This window comes from Camellia sinensis, chromosome 1 (assembly GCF_055761805.1).
Source record: "Camellia sinensis isolate YWXY chromosome 1, ASM5576180v1, whole genome shotgun sequence".
In the NCBI taxonomy this organism is placed as follows: Eukaryota; Viridiplantae; Streptophyta; class Magnoliopsida; order Ericales; family Theaceae; genus Camellia; species Camellia sinensis.
In genome coordinates, this window is record NC_138961.1 from 175424669 (window position 1) to 175442531 (window position 17863).

Sequence of the window (17863 nt, forward strand, 5' to 3'; positions counted from 1 at the left end):
TAGGTCGTATTTTTCTTTTTCCTTTGAGTTTGTTGTAATGGAGGAACCAGGCGATTTGGAAGTGATTAATGAGAATTATACGGCTGTGGCCTTTGAGTACTTTTCTATGCCCTTAATTTACTGCATTAATCAGGACTTTCAAAATTTCGATAAAAATGACGAGAAAGAAATTCCTCCGGTTTTGAAATATTTGCTTGGTGAAGAGCAAGAGAGGTTTGTAAAACCCTTGGTTGATGAAATCACCACAATTAATGTGGGTACTGAGAAGGACCCGTGGCTGGTCCAGATCGGGTCCACGTTGTCTTTGGAGGAGCGCGAGCGCTTAGTCGCTTTATTAAAAGATTTCAAAGACGTTTTTGCGTGGTCCTACAAAGACATGCCTAGAATCGATCCTAAGATTGTACAGCACCGGATCCCTCTTGACCCAGAGGCCCGACCTATTAAGCAGAAACTCTGAAGGATCCGCTCGGACAGGGCTCTCAAGATCAAAGAAGAGGTCACCAAGCAAATTGACGCAGGGTTCCTACTCGTATCTAAATACCCAACTTGCTTGGCCAATATAGTTCTAGTGCCGAAGAAGGACGGCAGGATTTGGGTATGTGTGGACTTCAGGGATTTGATCAAAGCCAGTCTGAAGGACGACTTTCCTCTGCCGTATATAGATGAATTAGTGGACTTTACTGCTGGGCATGCATTGCTCTCATTCATGGATGGTTTTCAGGCTATAATTAGATTTTGATGGCACCCGAAGACCAGGAGAAGACTGCTTTTACCACCCCGTGGGGGACCTATTGTTATAGGGTGATGCCGTTTGGGTTGAAGAATGTTGGGCTACATATCAACGGGCTGCAACCACAATTTTGCACGATATGATCCATAAAGAGGTTGAGATGTACATGGATGACATGATTGTCAAGTCCAAGGAAAGAGAGGGCCACTACACTGCCTTACAGAAATTCTTCCAACGGATTAGAGAGTATCGGTTGCGGCTGAATCCTCATAAATGTACATTTGGTGTTACAGCAAGGAAAATGCTGGGGTTTTTGATCACACAGAGAGGTATCGAGGTCGATCCTTCTAAAATCAAGGCCATCTTAGAAATGCCACCACCGAGGACTGAAAAGGAGGTGCGAGGCTTTCTGGGTAAAGTGCAATTCATAAGACGATTTATTGCAAAATTAACCTTGACTTGTGAACCACTCTTTGGTCTCCTAAAGAAAGGAAAGAAATTCTAATGGGACAGCCGATGCCAAGCTGCTTTTGAACAAATCAAGCAATATTTACAGAACCCACCTGTGGTGTCACCGCCTGAGCTGGGAAAATCGTTGATTCTATACCTTTCAGTGACTGAAACTACAATGGGCTGCATGCTTGCACAGGAGTCTGAGGACAAGGTGGAGAGAGTTATCTACTACCTGAGCAAGAAAATGCTGGATTACGAGACCCGCTACACTCCACTGGAGAAGGCTTGTCTGGTTTTGGTATGGGCTACCAAGAAGCTGCGGCACTACCTGTTAGCTCACTCCGTAATACTAGTTTCGAGATTAGATCCCATCAAATATCTTTTCGAGAAACTGACATTTACGGGTAGGCTAGCCCATTGATTGCTTCTGCTTTCCGAATTTGACTTGAAGTACGTGATGCGCAAGTCAGTGAAAGGGAGAGCAGTAGCGGAGTTCCTAGCCAATCACTCAGTTGAAGAGAATGAAACAGTTGAGTATCTGTTCCCAGATGAGGACATTCTGCATGTCAAAGAAAAGACTTGGACGATGTACTTTGACGGAGCGTCAAACCAATACGGGTATGGGATAGGGATGTTGTTGATAGCGCGCGACAATTCCCACATACCCTTAGCATTCAAACTCCGATTCATGGTATCGAACAATGAGGCAGAATATGAGGCATGTATTGCTAGACTAGAAGCCGCCCTGGAACTAGGGGCAAAATGGTTGGATGTCATCGGGGACTCGAACCTTGTTGTATCTCAAGCTAAAGGAGATTGTAAAGTTAAAGAAGAAAATATGAGAATCTATTACTAGACCTTGGATGTTTTGATTCCTCGGTTTGAGAAGTTGAACTTCGCTCATCTGTTAAGAGAGAACAACAGGTTCGCTGATTCATTAGCAACTCTATCTTCTATGATAAACATCCCTTTCGGAGTCCAGATGCGTCCAATCATCATCGAACAGAAATTCATGCCGGCCTACGAGCTGATTACTGCCATAGGTGAGGTACAAGATGAAAATCCCTGGTATTATGATGTCTGGAACTTTTTGGAAAAGGAAGCGTATCCACCAGGGGCAAATACCGAAGATAAGAGGGCAATTCGAAGAATGGCTACTCAGTTCATCATCTCCAGGGGTAAACTGTACAAGAGGGGTCATTTCGGGATGCACAAACTGTGTGTTGATGCCGAAGAGTCTAAGCACCTGATGGAGGCCATCCACGGAGGAGAGTGCAGAGCGCATATGAATGAGGTGTTGCTAGCCCGGAAGATCCTTAGACAAGGTTATTACTGGGCCACCATGGAGGAGGATTGTATTGGTTTTGTCTGGCGATGCCACAAATGTCAGATCCATGCAAACCGCATGAACATTCCACCGTCTAAGCTATATAACATGACTTCGCCATGGCCGTTTTCAGTCTGGGGGATTGATGTAATTAGGGCTGTCACTCCGGAGGGGTCCAACAGGCATGAGTACATTTTGGTAGCGATAGACTACTTTACGAAGTGGGTTGAGGCCCAATCTTATGCGGTGTTGAAGGTATCTCACATTGCTAAGTTCATCAGGAACAACATCATCTGTCGCTACGGGGTCTCGAATGAGATTATTTTTGATAATGGTTCCCACTTCAAGGAGGTGATCGACTTGTTGGAGAAATACAACGTGGCTTTTCATAAGTCATCTACATATCGGCTGCAAACCAACGGAGCAGTTGAGACCGCCAATAAGAACATCAAGCACATACTGCAGAAGATGGTGGAAACCTACAGGGCCTGGCCAGATAAGCTACCATTCGCTCTTTGGGGCTACCAGATTTCAATTCGAACTTCTACTGGGGCAACTCCGTATTCCTTGGTTTATGGGATGGAGGCTGTTCTGCCTATCGAAGTTGAGGTTCCGTTATTACGGGTTTTGGCTGAGTGTCAGATAGCTGAGGCAGATTGGCAGCAAAGTAGGTTCGAAGAACTCATGCTCCTTGACGAAAGAAGGCTGAAAGCACTGTATCACATTCAGGGTTATCAACGAAGAATTGCCAGGGCTTTCAACAAGAAGGTTAAGTCCAGGAACTTGAAGGAATGGGATCTAGTGCTCAAAGGCAACCGAGCTCCCATCCACGACCCTAGGCGCAAGTTCAGACCCAATTGGACTGGCCCCTACATCATCAAGTCTATCTGGTCGGGTGAAGCTGTCGTTCTGATGGACCTAGATGGCCTAGAGTTCTCCCAACCGATCAACATGGACAAGTTGAAGAAATACTTTCCCTGAGTGGCTCACTAAGCTGAAAACCTGAAAGGGCAACCTAGGCAAAAGTTAGAGCATGAAAAATTGGAAATAATAAAAACTGAGCTCGCAAGGTTAAAAACCCAAAAAGGGCGGCTTTGGCAAAAGTTGGAGCGCAAAAAGAAAGTGTTAATACACAAGTGAACCTGAGCCGAACTACGTAAGGCTTGATTCCCATCTATGGGATACGTAGGCAACTTCATTCTGAAGTCCAGCCATAAACACTTCCAAATCAACTTTGTCCGTGTGATCATGTTGGTCATCTTTGTCTATTCTGCATTCAAGAGCTCGGTTGTGATCTCCAATACAGTGCTATTCAGATTTGGGGCAACTTTCCAGTTGCTGGATCCGGGGTTGTACATCTCAGTGATACATCTCAGGCGTGTCCAGTTGTGATCCATATCGAAAATGGTTTTGAAGAGTTTTAATAAAAGTTGATTTTGCTCAAATTAATCTTTTTACGACTTAGACCATTTTTGGACCAAGCAGAAAATTTTCAGTACCCACAACCTTTAATTATATTGATTTCAGTACGGAGGTCTCGTACTCTTGAATACAAATTGAAGTTGCTTTTTATTACATTCATAAAGAAAACTTGAAAGTACTGATTAAAGCAAATAAATTCAGGGCATAGTTAGGTGTTCCTGCATCCCATCCCAAAGCTTGTGGAAGCCTCTGACACTAAAGTAGGCCCAACCTGTGCCTCTTCATCAAGCCAAGCTATGCACTCATCAGAGAGGGTGCAACTAAAAGTGGGAGCGGGGGCCAGAAGCTCTCTCGTCCTCCATGCTATGGCATACCGAGCTAGCTGTGCTCCTCGAACCGGAAATGCAGTAGGGTACTCTATCCCCTCTTTCGGGTAAGTCTGATCATGTCTGAACTGGCTCTGGAATCAGAATGGGAAGTAAAATACACAGTGTGTCAGGCCGATCAACTGAATCCCGGGCTGGCGAGACATGCTGTAAATCATCGCCGGCAGATTGAGCCAAGGGCAGCGCCAAACAATACTGGTAGCGGATAGGCTACACATCCATTCGTACCACCATCCCTCATCAGGGGCATCGACTAGACATCGCCGAAAGAAATAGTCGCGAGCTGAGTATGCTGGGCATGAGTCCACAACCTTCAATTTATCCATCAACCATATCTGGGAAGGGATGAAAAATGAGAGATTAAAGAATAGAGAGGTGTACGTGAAGAGAAAAGTGAGAAAAGGGTTTTGAGAGAAAAACTGAGCCTGAGGGCCGAGTGATGTGAGAAATATATGTGAGATAGGGTAGGAAACATTACCTATAGCAGTAGTGGACTCCCCGCGAATCTAGTCGTCTCTCGGCGATGGAAAGCGTCCAAACCCATCAATGTCTCAGCTAGTGTCATGACAATGCAGCTCTTGCCCTCTTTTAAGCCCTGGGCAACCTCAATCAAACGGACGCTAGACCCTCCGGAGCCTGAGGCAAGTAAGAAATGAGACAGCATGCACAAGCAAAGCGCATGTCGCCGAAAACCCTGCCAGTGATGATCGCCGCGATCGCCGGCATCAGAAAACCGATGAACCAAGCTGGGGATGTCCAACTCCCCGTCATGGATCAAAGACCGAGCCTCATGCATAGTAAGCCCACACATCCGTTCTAAGACTTGGATGTGGCCAAAGCGAAATTGCGGCAAAATCTCTTCCTCACGTTCGGACTCCATCAAAGCTTGGAAGTCTTCAAAGTGGGACATATCTCTTGTCCGCCAAAGCTAAAGACGTGTGTTACCGGATTCCAAAACCTTGCTGCGACATGAAGAAATGGAAGACGCAGCGGGGTGCGACTCAACGTAAATAGTGCATTTATGCCGAAGCCCCGGAAAGTCACCTTTTTCGAGCCATCCAAGGTAGCGATCCAATTTGTGAGATTTTAGACAAGAAATGCCTCCATTTTGGTGCAAAACTGAATAGGAATGAGGGAACCATGAAGCTGGAACCTTTATGAAGGATAAGGCACTGTTTAGAGGACAAGTGTCAGAAAACTAGAGGTCCCCAGGCCAAGTGGCCGGCCGACCACTTTTTCTGGTCGACCAGCCACTTTTTTTAGTCGACCGGCTACTTTTTTTGGTCTGTAGAACAAAAAATTGGTCGGCAGGCTCTTTTACTGGTCAGCCATGATCAAAAAGTGGTCTGCAGCCTTTTCCTTGTCTCTAGAAGAGAGTCTCTAGCTTTCCTATGTGCTGAGAGTGCTGAAGATCTGAGTTTACCTCTATTTTGGATGTGTTTTGTCGCTTTATTTGTCCCAAAATGCATTTGCTTACCGAGTTGTTAAGTTTTGCTTATCGAGTTGTTGCTCTCTGATTACTGAGTTGTTAAGTTTTGCTTATCGAGTTGTTGCTCTTTGATTATTGAGTTGTTGCGATTTGTTTATCAAGTTGTTGCTCTTTGCTCATCGAGTTGTAAACTTGCTAAGGTTTTGTTGTTTCTTAGTGAGTTAAGTTGTTTAGTTTGTTACGTTGGTTCACTACTTGACTTGGCAATACATGAATGTTCAATGTTCATCAATCTCATTTTTGTGCAAAATGATGCGATGCGATGCATAGAATACAAATAAAACACTTTTTGAACAAAAAGTCGTTTTCATTCCATCATGGTTTCTTTTTACAACATTTTATAACAAGGTACAAGTTTTTAAGAAAATAAAACTGCCTAATGCTGTACAATGTGCTACAACTACATGTAAAAAGAAAAATAAAGCGGGAACATCTGCATCAGTGTAATCAAGCTCAAGACCGAGAGGCCCTCTTCACCCTCTTCGGCTGAGTAGCCTCTGCACCACCACCACTGGCACCACCATCTGAATCGGAGCCGCCATCCTCAAAATCCTCCTCGGCATCACCTCCGTCATCAGAACCGAAACCGGAGTCGTTATCTCTACCTGCGGATGTCTCCGATTGAGGATGCGCTGACTCTTTCTCCTCCTCGCTGGACTCGTCATCCTGCCTGGCAGGTGCTCTACGTCTCCCCCGGCTGCGTGTTGAGGTCCCTCTCCTAGCTGCTCGAGAAGGCCTGGATGGCCCGGCCTGCAGTGGTGTGACCTGAAAAAGGCAGTTTGAATACATCAGCCAGAGTAGGTATATCAGATGCAAGAATGATGCATGGAGTGAGTGCATACAGATATAGTATGTGAATGTGATGTGTCAGATATGCTCTACACATGCAGTGAATCAATATAGTGAAGTTCTCAGTTTTAGTATGTCATCAGAAGTATGATAAATACAAGGAAATTGAAAAGTACCGGAATGTCGGAGGCGTACAGCAGTGTCTCCCTCCGCATGACCATCCTCTCGAGTGAGGCCACCACCCCGAGTAACCCATCAGTATACTCTCCGGGAGGCTGCAGATGCAAGTTCAAATCATCAGTGAATGAATGAATGTCTAAATATCTGAATGATAAATGAAAACTATGGAGCATATCGATGAAGAGTCAAGGTCACTGACATATCGATGATCGGGTAATGGAGGCTCCAGTGGAATCGGGTAAGATGTCCCATACTACTAGCCTGTTAGCTCGGTCGGAAGATCTGGCCATCCAGTCCACTGCCTAATGGGAGGCATCCCTCTAGCCCTACCGCCCGAAGTGTCGGCCCAGCTAGTCGAGGGAATGTCTGCAGCTCGAGCGTAACTCGACGACGGCATATCAGCAGCTCTCCTCGTGGGAGTACGGACACCTGTCAATGGAGGCATCAAGTATGTATGGCGGTATGTCGCGTACTCCCCCTCCTCCAGGAAAAGAACTGCATCGGTACCCAACATGAGGTTGTCAGTCTCTCGAGAAGTGAGACTCTCTGTGGACCGTATGTCTAGTGGAGGCGGCGAAGGGATCTCCTGAGCGGGGTTACCCATTGTTTGGCGCATGAAGCGCTCCCTAAGAAACCAGGCTCTACCAACTAGTCCCTCATACAAAATCTTGTACCAAGAGGCGACCCATGCCCCAGCGAACTGGAACCGAGAATATCTTAGCATGGTTATCCAAGGCTGCCAAGTGATATGCGGATAGCAAGTGCATGAATTGATTAGATGTCATAAATATGCAAGATGATTCAAAACTGAAAGCATGAAGAACTGAGAGTTCTGGTTTACCTCGGTCGCCTGCACAGTGTCGAAATACTGCCTCAGATATGGCAGAGTCTTCTGAGGTCTGGGTCGGTACCGACCCTCGAATCTGCATGAGTATGGTATCTTAAGCGGTGCCTCGTCCTCTAGCTCGGGGGCGAGCGTCGGGAAGTAGGCATAAACCCACAGCTGTGAAAGGCAAGACATTGGTAATAAGAATACAGAATGTATAGAAAATACAGAATGCTGAGTGCAAAATGCGAATACAGAATGTATAGAAAATGCAGAATGTTGAGTGTAGAATGCGAATACAAAATGTATAGAAAATGCAGAATGTTGAGTGTAGAATGCGAAAACAGAATGTATAGAAAATGCAGAATGCTGAGTGCAGAATGTAGAGTACAGAATGTAATGTATGTAATATATGCAGTGTGCAGTGTGCAAATAATGAAAAGCAGAAATATAAATCAAGAGGGCAGAATGTACCTTCCAGGCTCGCCAGTAGCCACCTACTATGGTTCCCCGCCCGCGGGAGGTCATGCTCATGTAGCAGTAAAGGGTAGCGAGGCCAGCGCCACCCCAGTCGAAGTGCCGGACCTGTGACAGGTCTACCAAAGCACTGAGAAGATAAAGCCCGACCGTGTTCCCCCTGTCAGAGAACAGTGTGGTCTCGAGAAGGAATATCAGAAATCCTCGGGCATACTGCTGTATGGCCTCAAAAGTCTTGGGCGTAGTCCCCCTGTACTGCTCAGTAAACTAGGTGTACCTGACCATGCATGATGATCTGTGGGTCGGTGGATGCGCTCCGAGAAGATAGGTCCAGGCGGCCTCCCACTCACCCATATCCAAGTCATATGGGATAGGCCGGCCTCCCATGTCGAGGCCCGTCAGCATGGAAAAGTCATATGGGGTCATCGTCATGTCCCTGGCGGCAGAAAAATGAAAAGAGTTGGTGGTGTCCCACCATCTCTCTACAAGTGCACCCAGAAGGGTCCTGCTCGTCGGATAACGCGACAACCCCATACAAAATGGGCCAAACCCTGCCTCATCCACAATATGCCGAACCGCATCCGGGAGCTCCATGTACCACTCCATCGCGATGATCAATCCGCATCCCCGTGTGAAACAAGAAGATACCTGCGGGTAGAAAGAACAAATGTATTCAATTTCAAACTAAATAAATTGAGCAGTGTTATGAGCTGTGTGCCAACTAAACAGAATGTTGTGTTATGAACTGTGTGTTCAGATTGAGCAGTGTTATGAGCTGTGTGCAAACTAAACAGAATACTGTGTTATGAATTGTGTGTTCAAATTGAGCAGTGTTATGAGCTGTGTGCCAACTAAACAGAATGCTGTGTTATGAACTGTGTGTTCAGATTGAGCAGTGTTATGAGCTGTGTGCCAACTAAACAGAATGCTGTGTTATGAACTGTGTGTTTAGATTGAGCAGTGTTATGAGCTGTGTGCCGACTAAACAGAATGTTGTGTTATGAACTGTCTGTTCAGATTGAGCAGTGTTATGAGCTGTGTGCCAACTAAATAGAATGTTGCGTTATGAACTGTGTGTTCAGATTGAACAGTGTTATGAGCTGTGTGCCAACTAAACAGAATGCTGTGTTATGAACTATGTGTTCAGATTAAGCAGTAAATACGACTCAGGTAATCCCTAGGTTGGTGTCTGCAAGTAAGCATAACTAGCACTACCAAAACCCGACTTTCCCGGTTGCCAACCGGAAGGGAAGTGGTACCTCCTCCGCGCATGTTTTTGGTCTTTCACCCCGGACACTTAGGCCAACTCAATCAATTTCATCTACACCTCCTATCCGGACTTGCCAACATATTCACCCCAAAACATTTTAACAATTCTCATTTCACAATATTTCTTTCTCAATGCAAGGTTTCAAATCCCAATTCAACATTCATAACATGCAAGGTTTTGAAATGCCAATGCAACAATTATCTATACCACATAATATTTCTCTACTTTCAAAATATCTCTAACAAATATTCCGAAATGATAAAAAATTCCCATTTCTCCTTTCAATGCCATCTCACAAAATTGCCAAATATTCGCTACAATTCATAAATATATAACAATATTTCCATAATACATACATTCTCAACATTTTAGTCATTTCAAGACTATAACAATATTTGGACAACAATTTCCAATCTCAACAATTCTCATATGTTATGAAACCCATTATCTATACATGTATTTGTATAAAATCGAGAAATTTTCCATTTTCTTTACTCATCTAGGCACATAAAATATATATATATATATATATTAACAATATCAATTATGTATCCTCAACTTCCTTCTTTTAAAAAACCCCAAATTCTAGGTTTTTCTCACCACAACAACACACACACCCAAACATTTGAAAGAAACTAAAAAAAAAAAACATCATCCCTCACCCAAAGTGATTCAAACCCTCAAGAGATTATTTAAAAAGGAACAAGATTAAACCCACTTTTAAAACTCCTCACATGTTTTAGCCAACACTCAAATTTTAAGGCTATCAAAAAGGGATTTCGAAAATTTAACCAAATCTTGTAAAAACATATATATAACTCCAAGAAAATTCCTACCTCAAGTTTTGAAGAAGAAATGAGATAAAACACCCCAAATCAACTGTGTCGAAACTCAATCTTCACCGCACACAATGTAGCCCTTGAGGAGTTCTTCAACTTTGATGAAGGGACTAAGGGCAAAACTCTAATGGATTTAGAGAAATCAAAGTTTTGATCTAATTTGGTGTAGGGAAATGTAGAGAGAAGTGAGAGAAACGAGTTTTCAGAGAGAGAGATTTATCAAAAGTAAGATACAGTCAGCCCAAAGAGGAGAATAAGAGAAATTTTCGGACTCCACCTACCACCGCAGTTGTGGTACCCATGCCCGCACGTGCGGCACCCATGCCCGCACATGCGGCCTTCATCCCCACACATGCGGCCCTTTCCCCCGCACTTCCACTCCCGTACCTGTATATATTGTAGTGTGCTCTTCAACCCTCCACTGTTTTTCGCACATTCGGCCTCACCTTCCATACGTGTGGCCCAGGTCCTCCAATCTAGAAATTTCTCGGCTCAACTCCAGACACTTCGGACCCGACCCCTCACCCTTCGAAACAAGTAAAACTCAACATCGGAATAAACAAAAAAAAGAATTTTAAGAAACACTGAACACAGCAAACCTAAACGATTAACAAGGCCCCAAGTTAAACCGGTCACTTTAACAAGGGCAAACCCAATGTAAACAATGAGGGAAGAGGCGCACAACGTAGCCGGTCATCATAACCTCCCCACCATAGGAAATTTCATCACTGAAATTAAACCAACTACTCAAACAAAAGAATTTCTAGCAACCATAACCATGCTAATACAATTCAAATCGCAAAATAGGTTCTCAACCAAAATTCACCATTGCCATCATGGTTATCTCACTAACAATAACCGTTCAAAACAAGCATACAAATGGAGTTTTTAATGAAGGTAGTAGCAACTCACAACAACCTCATGCTTGAAATAACAATGTAAATGACAACATGTAATTAACAATTTTAATACGTTTCCCTCTAACACTAGAGAAATAATACCAAGGAAACAACTTAAACAATTTCAAACAAATTCGGATACTTGGAGTAGACTTCTGCCTCCCGCTCCCACGTTGCTTCTTTAACCCCATGGTGTCTCCGCAACACCTTTACCAACAACATTGTTTCACCTTGTAGCACTTGCTCTCAGGTATCTAGTATTTGAACCGGTCGCTGTTCGTAAGAGACATCCTTATCTACCTCCAAATCAACCCAATTTGGCACATGAGAAGGGTCGGGCTCATATTTTCAAAGCATAGATACATGAAACACTTTGTGAACCCCCGAAAGTTGTGACGATAAGGCTAACTGGTACGCCACTTTCCCAATTCTCTCCAATATCTCGAAACACCCAATAAACCTTGGAGACAATTTACCAATCTTACCAAACCTCATCAAACCCTGCCTTGGTGAGATTTTAAGAAATACATGGTCACCAACCTCGAAAGATAAATGTCGTCTTCTCTTATCGACATAACTCTTCTGTCGGCTTTGGGCGTTAGCTAACCTTTTTCTGAATTAGAGAAACTTTCTCAGTTGTCTCTCTAATAATTTATGGACCCAACAAAGGCACATCCCCCACCTTGGCCCAACAAATCAATGATCTACAAGGTCGGCCATACAAGGCCTCAAATGGTGCCATCTCAATGCTAGCTTGGCAACTATTGTTATAGGCAAACTCGATCAATGGTGAGTGCCTCTCCTAAGACCCCTTGAAATCAACGACGCAAGCTTTAAGCATGTCCTCAAAAATTTGAATGGTACGCTCTGACTATCCGTCGGTTTGAGGGTGGTAAGTAGTGCTAAAGGTCAACTTAGTTCCCAACGCCTCTTGAAGGCTTTTCCACAACCGGGCAGTAAAATGAGGGTCTCTATCCGATACAATGGTTATAGGAATCCCATGAAGTTGAACTATTTGTCTAATGTATAACTCTGCCAAATGCTCAACTGAGTCGCCGGTGCGCATCGGAATGAAATGTGTAGACTTAGTCAACCTATCAACAATCACCCAAACAGCATCATTGCTCCGCTGTATTCTAGGAACCCCAACTACAAAATCCATGATAACGTGCTCCCACTTCCACTCAGTTATCGGTAAGGGTTGTAACAAACCCTCTGGTCTTTGATATTCGGCCTTCACTTGTTGATAAGTAAGGCACTTCGATACAAATAAAGCGACATTCTGCTTTATACCCCTCCACCAAAACTGATGACTAGGATCATGATGATATTTTGGTGCCTCCCGGATGTACTGCAAGGCGTGAATGATGGAACTCCCGAAGTACGTCCTCTCTACAAGATTTTGGTACAAACGAACAGTCTAGATAACGTACACTCAAATCCGAGTGAATGTTCAAACCCTTCTCTTCCTTCCCGTTGGAAATTCTATCACGAATTGATTCTACTTCACGGTCTCCTTGCTGTGCTTCTATGACTTTACTAATCAAGGTAGGTTGAGCACTCAAGGTAAACAAGGTTGCACTCTCATCGGACTTATCCAAGTGCAAATCAAACTTGACAATATCACCTAGCATAACCCATTCCCGAATGGCTACACTTGCCAAACTACTCACGGATTTCCAACTCAAATCATCAGCCACTACATTGGCCTTCTCCAAATGATAGTGTAACTTGAAGTCATAATCCTCGATAAATTCCATCCACCTTCGTTGGCATAAATTCAAGTATTATTGGGAAAACAAATACTTTAAGCTCTTATGATGGGAGAAAACCTCAAACTTCTCACCGTACAAATAATGCCTCCAAATTTTCAAGGAAAAAATTACCGCTACTAATTCCAAATCATGGGTGGGGTAGTTCTTCTCATGAATTTTCAGTTTCCATGAACCATAAGAAACAACCTTCCCCTCTTACATCAAGACACAACCAAGCCCATCCTGAGACGCATCACAATAATCGGTGTAGCCCAAATCTCTTTCCAGGATTATCAAGATCGGTGCGTGTAGACGTCCCCCGAACGACCCGGGAGGAACGAGCTCCCATTCCGTTCATTTGGGGTCACTACAGCTCAGGACTCTCAATTTGTCACGGTTCTAAGTCTGAACCAAAGAGTCCAAATCCGGCAAATCATTTTGAGAAAACAGATTTTTTTGAAAGAAGTGCCAAACATGGACTGCTTTGCCAGATACAGAGTCGCCACCTAAATATTTTATTTTGGAAAATTTAGGAAACCCTGACTCGGTGCCGAAGGCCACGTGTCCGTCATCACCAAAGTTGCCTCGGCTCGGGAACTTGGGTACGATTGGGGAAGGTCACTTCGTGAGCACCCTCGCTCGCCCGATCAAAGATCGGCCTCTACTAACCATAATATCAATTTTTGAAAACTGTGTGTGTCCTTATTCTGGTTATTAGCCTAGGTTACTATGTGATGCACACAGCATATAAGTATAGACTGGGTCGCCCGAATTGGAAGAAAACATTTCATGCTTGTTTATTTGAAAGATGGTTTGCTACTCGCAAGTAGGCTTAAAATGCAGATTTTGCCACCCGCAGGTGGGCTTAGAAAAGATGGTTTTGCCACTATCTAGTGGGCTTGAAACAAACAGTTGATGATTTATTCCAATCCAAGTAACCCAACCTTCACCCACAGGCATTCAGGCAGTTATATCACATAAGCATATAGCCTCATGGTAAGCATGCTATTCATGGCAGTCACTCACACGCATGCAAGGATGCTAAAGCATAAAACTTACCGAGTACTCCAAGCCAAAATAGAAACTATATTAGAAATCATGCATGATCCTAAGTATACAGAAATGCCCAATGCAGCGCATGCAAAATGCAACTATAGCAGGCTCGGCTATTCTAAACATGGCATATGAAATGCTACAACTAACATGTATTCAATTTGGAATTGAAAATACGATGCAGTTAGTATGGTGCGCCGAGCCCGGTGCATGCAAAACAGATGAATGAATGCAAACATGTTATCATACTGTATGCTAATTGAAACATGCCCTAATCTAACTATCATAAGCGGATAAATAAAAGGGAGAAAGACATGGGGTTGGAAGACATACAACACACACATGCACACTTATTACAATTATGCCCTCGCACAGAGGGTCCGAATAAATAGTACAGCCTCAAATAAAAGAATATTACAGTCCAAATATTACAGTCCGAATAATGTACAAATTCCTAATTAATTAATCAAATTGACTAAGAAAGCTGTAAAACTGGCGTGCAAGCCAGGGACTGCCTTGCTCCTGATGAATGATGCATGTCTGGGCTGCCTTGCGTGGAAATCCACTGGGATGCCCCAATTAGCCTCTGTTTACACCTTTTCTTGAAATGCGCGCCAAACTCCAAAAAGTTGCTGATTCTTCATTTTGCTGCAACAGAGAGCAGGAAAGGGGCATGGCAATGTATTTTCACAGATATATGCATGCCTCGATCCTCGTGCCACCAATCACGCATATCGATGCATGATGGCAGAGGAGTCGAAATGTGCAACTTAATATAGAATGAATGCACGTGTAAACACAACAAGAACCTAACTCCATCATGGGTAATCCGGAGTGTCGGTGACTAGGAAATTGAGACACGTTCCGTCACTCGGAGTACGAAACACACCTCGTTTCCCGTGTTCGGGCTAACTCCTATCCCGAACACGATGCAATATGCATGATATGCATGAATGCAACTAAGATACAGCCTAGCATGCATAATGCTATGAAAATAAGATGTCTCGAAATGCGTGCACACGGGCACACAAACTGAGAAAAATGACTGAATGCGATCTAAGATACAACCTAGTATGCACTATGCTATAAAAATGAGATGCCTCGAAATGCGTGCACACGAGCACGCAAACTGAGAAAATGACATACGCAATGCAAATGGCACGGAAATATGATATGGGCTTACACTAACATAAGAGAGCCTCAGCCACACTCACATAAGAGGCCGATGGATGAAAATGAAGTGCCTCGAAATGCGTGCACACAGGCACGCAAACCGAGGCAATGGCATACGCAATGCAATATGGCTAAAATGGCATATAGAATGCAACATGGACTTATACTAACATGAGAGAGCCTCAGCCGCACTCACATAAGAGGCCTATGGATGAAAATGAAGTGCCTCGAAATGCGTGCACACAGGCACGCAAACCGAGGCAATGGCATACGTAATGTAATATGGCTAAAATGGCATATAGAATGCAACATGGACTTATACTAACATGAGAGAGCCTCAGCCGCACTCACATAAGAGGCCGATGGATGAAAATGAAGTGCCTCGAAATGCGTGCACACGGGCACACAAACCGAGGCAATGGCATACGCAATGCAATAGCATGGAAAATGATATGCAAACATGCTAATGGAATTTCAGCACTGAAATGTGGGGGAAAACAGCCCCGAAATGAGGCGAAAACACACCCGATGCATGGAATAGTCCTGAAACACGAATTTTGGCACCCGAAATGGCCTATAGCTATACCAAACATGCACAATATGGACATGCAATGAATAGACAGTAGCAAGGCAGCCCCTAAAATTAGCATTTTTACAGTTCAAAGCATGGCCAAACAGCAAACATAAATAGGGCAAAACTAGTATGCAAAAATGGCCCTAAATATAAGGTTATGAAGCAACTCACAGCTGCTGACCTCAAACAGGTTAGGGACCTTCATGAAACATGAATAATGGGCCAAAATAAGACTATTTTCAGTACTGTAAAAAGGCCAAAAACAGAAGCACAATAGGTTGCCAAAGCATGCAAAAATGGGGGCCAAAGGAAGGATATAACATGAAGTGTATAAAATATGTCTCAAACCATGAAAGGCCCTTAATGAAACATGAAGAATGGGCCAAAATAAGACTATTTTTAGTTCTGTAAAATGACCAAAAACAGAAGCACAATGGGCTGCCAAAGCATGCAAAAATGGGGACCAAAAGAGAGGTATAATGACAAGTGGCACATGGAGGTCCCAAACAGTCATGAGCCCTTCTTCAATGTTGAAGAGGGGCTCAAAATAAGCCTATTTACAGTATACATCATGCTCCAAAACAGATCACATATAGGCTAAAAATATCATGCAAGAAAATGGCATTCAAGGAGGATATTGAAGCAAGTGCAATATGGGGGCCTCAAACAGTATTGAGCCCTTAATAAAAAGTGAAAAAGAGCTCAAAAGAAGGCCACTCTCAGTTAGGGCCGGAGCTCAAAACAGTAGGCATATATGGCTAAGAAATGTTGCAAAAATAAGCTCAAAAAGAGGAGATTGATACTCACCCTTGAAGACCAATGCTTTTGTTTCTTCTTGGACCAACTTTGATGACTCTAAGCTGCTAGAATTCTTCCCCTTGCTGCTGGAATGGAGTGGTGGTGGTAAAGCTTGATGATGATGAAGAAATGGAGCCAAATCTTGAAGGAAATGGAGAGATATGTATCTATATCTTCAAAGCAATTCTTGTAACCCTTTTTCTTGAGTTGGGAGGCCAGCAATATAGGCAAGAGAGGGAGAGAAGAGTCTAGGCAAAAGTGGAGGGAAATGAGGCTCCTTTTCCCTCTAAAAGGGTCCCCCGGATATAGATATTTTTGGGGGAAAACCAAGGCACAACTGTAAAGTGCAAATTGTGAGGATCATGGCTGGCCACCTTTTGGAGTTGCAGGTAGCCGGCCGGCCACCCCCCTAGCCGGCCGGCTAGGGGTCAAAAAGGTCAAGCTGATTTTCTGGCCGGCCACCACAAAAGGGTGTCCTCCCATGTCTCCTCATCACAACCATGTGGTTCAAAATTGGAAACTCTAAAACAGGAGAGAGAACAAGCCATTTTTAGGAGGGGTTCAAAAGGTTCAATCAACATTAGTGGCCAGCCACCAACTTTTAGGGTCCTCCCATGTGTGTACATCACAAATATGTAGTTAAAAGTTCAAGAAAATGGCCCAAGGGTGTTCAACATTGGCTCAGAAGTGAGAAAAACGGGCGCTGGGGGGCGAAAATGGAATATAACTGGTTGCTAAGGTAATTGCTGGCCTCCCACCCTCCAGCAACCTTCCTGGTGATAAAACAGAGGTACCTGCCAAAAATAAACGAAAACCAATGCAAAACGAATGCTCGGGGGCCAAAACACGCAGTTCGGGGTCCCGAAAATGGGCTGTTAAGCACCGAAAGTGGCGTTCGGCCACGAAGTGGGTTTCTCAGACCCCAGTGTCCCTCAAAAGGGAGCAAATAAGATGTATGCCAAAATTTAGAGCAAACGGAGATGGTTAAGCGGTCCCGAACCGAGGCACACGGCCAACGGTCCCGAAAAATCGGAAACCGGGCTCCGAAATGGGCAAAATGGCCTACGGCCACCAAATGTAGCCCACGGCCACTGAAAGATGGTCTATGGGACCTCTCCCTCCCCTCAGGAAAAGAAACAGAGAAAACCGAGTCTGGTTCGCAAACCGAGGCAAGGCAAAGAAGAGGGTTCGGAAGTTTGGGCTCACGGCCGCGACTCTGAGACTTCTGAATGAGCACGATATGCAACATCACCAAGCGCTCAATCGGTGACGTCTGAGTCTTAAGGTTGGTCAAAAATGGGGTGTCTACAGTGCGGTAGTTAATCTAGTTTTGAGTTCTTGGAATAACCTTTCACAAGCCTCACTCCATACAAATTTGACCCCCTTTCTAGTCAACGTAGTCAAAGGCGCGGCTAATCTACAGA

At 44.1% G+C, this 17863-nt stretch overlaps 1 protein-coding gene across 1 annotated transcript; it reads right to left on the minus strand.

Annotated features, from left to right (window-relative positions):
- Nucleotides 1-11958: 11958 nt before the first annotated feature.
- Nucleotides 11959-12847, minus strand: LOC145820873 (uncharacterized). Its single transcript, XM_082917514.1, has 2 exons — nt 12505-12847; nt 11959-12236 (listed from the first exon to the last, which is right to left on the minus strand). Exons 1-2 carry the CDS (start codon nt 12845-12847, stop codon nt 11959-11961), a joined length of 621 nt encoding a protein of 206 aa, XP_082773640.1.
- Between the last annotated feature and the right edge of the window lie 5016 nt (nt 12848-17863).

Excerpts from the sequence above, each read along its gene's own strand:
- LOC145820873 (XM_082917514.1), bottom strand. The coding sequence starts at position 12,847 with ATGGAATTTATCGAGGATTATGACTTCAAGTTACACTATCATTTGGAG. Across the intron at positions 12,237-12,504 it reads GAGTGTACGTTATCTAGACT|TTGGGGTTCCTAGAATACAG; the intron begins GTTCGTTTGTAC and ends TGGATTTTGTAG.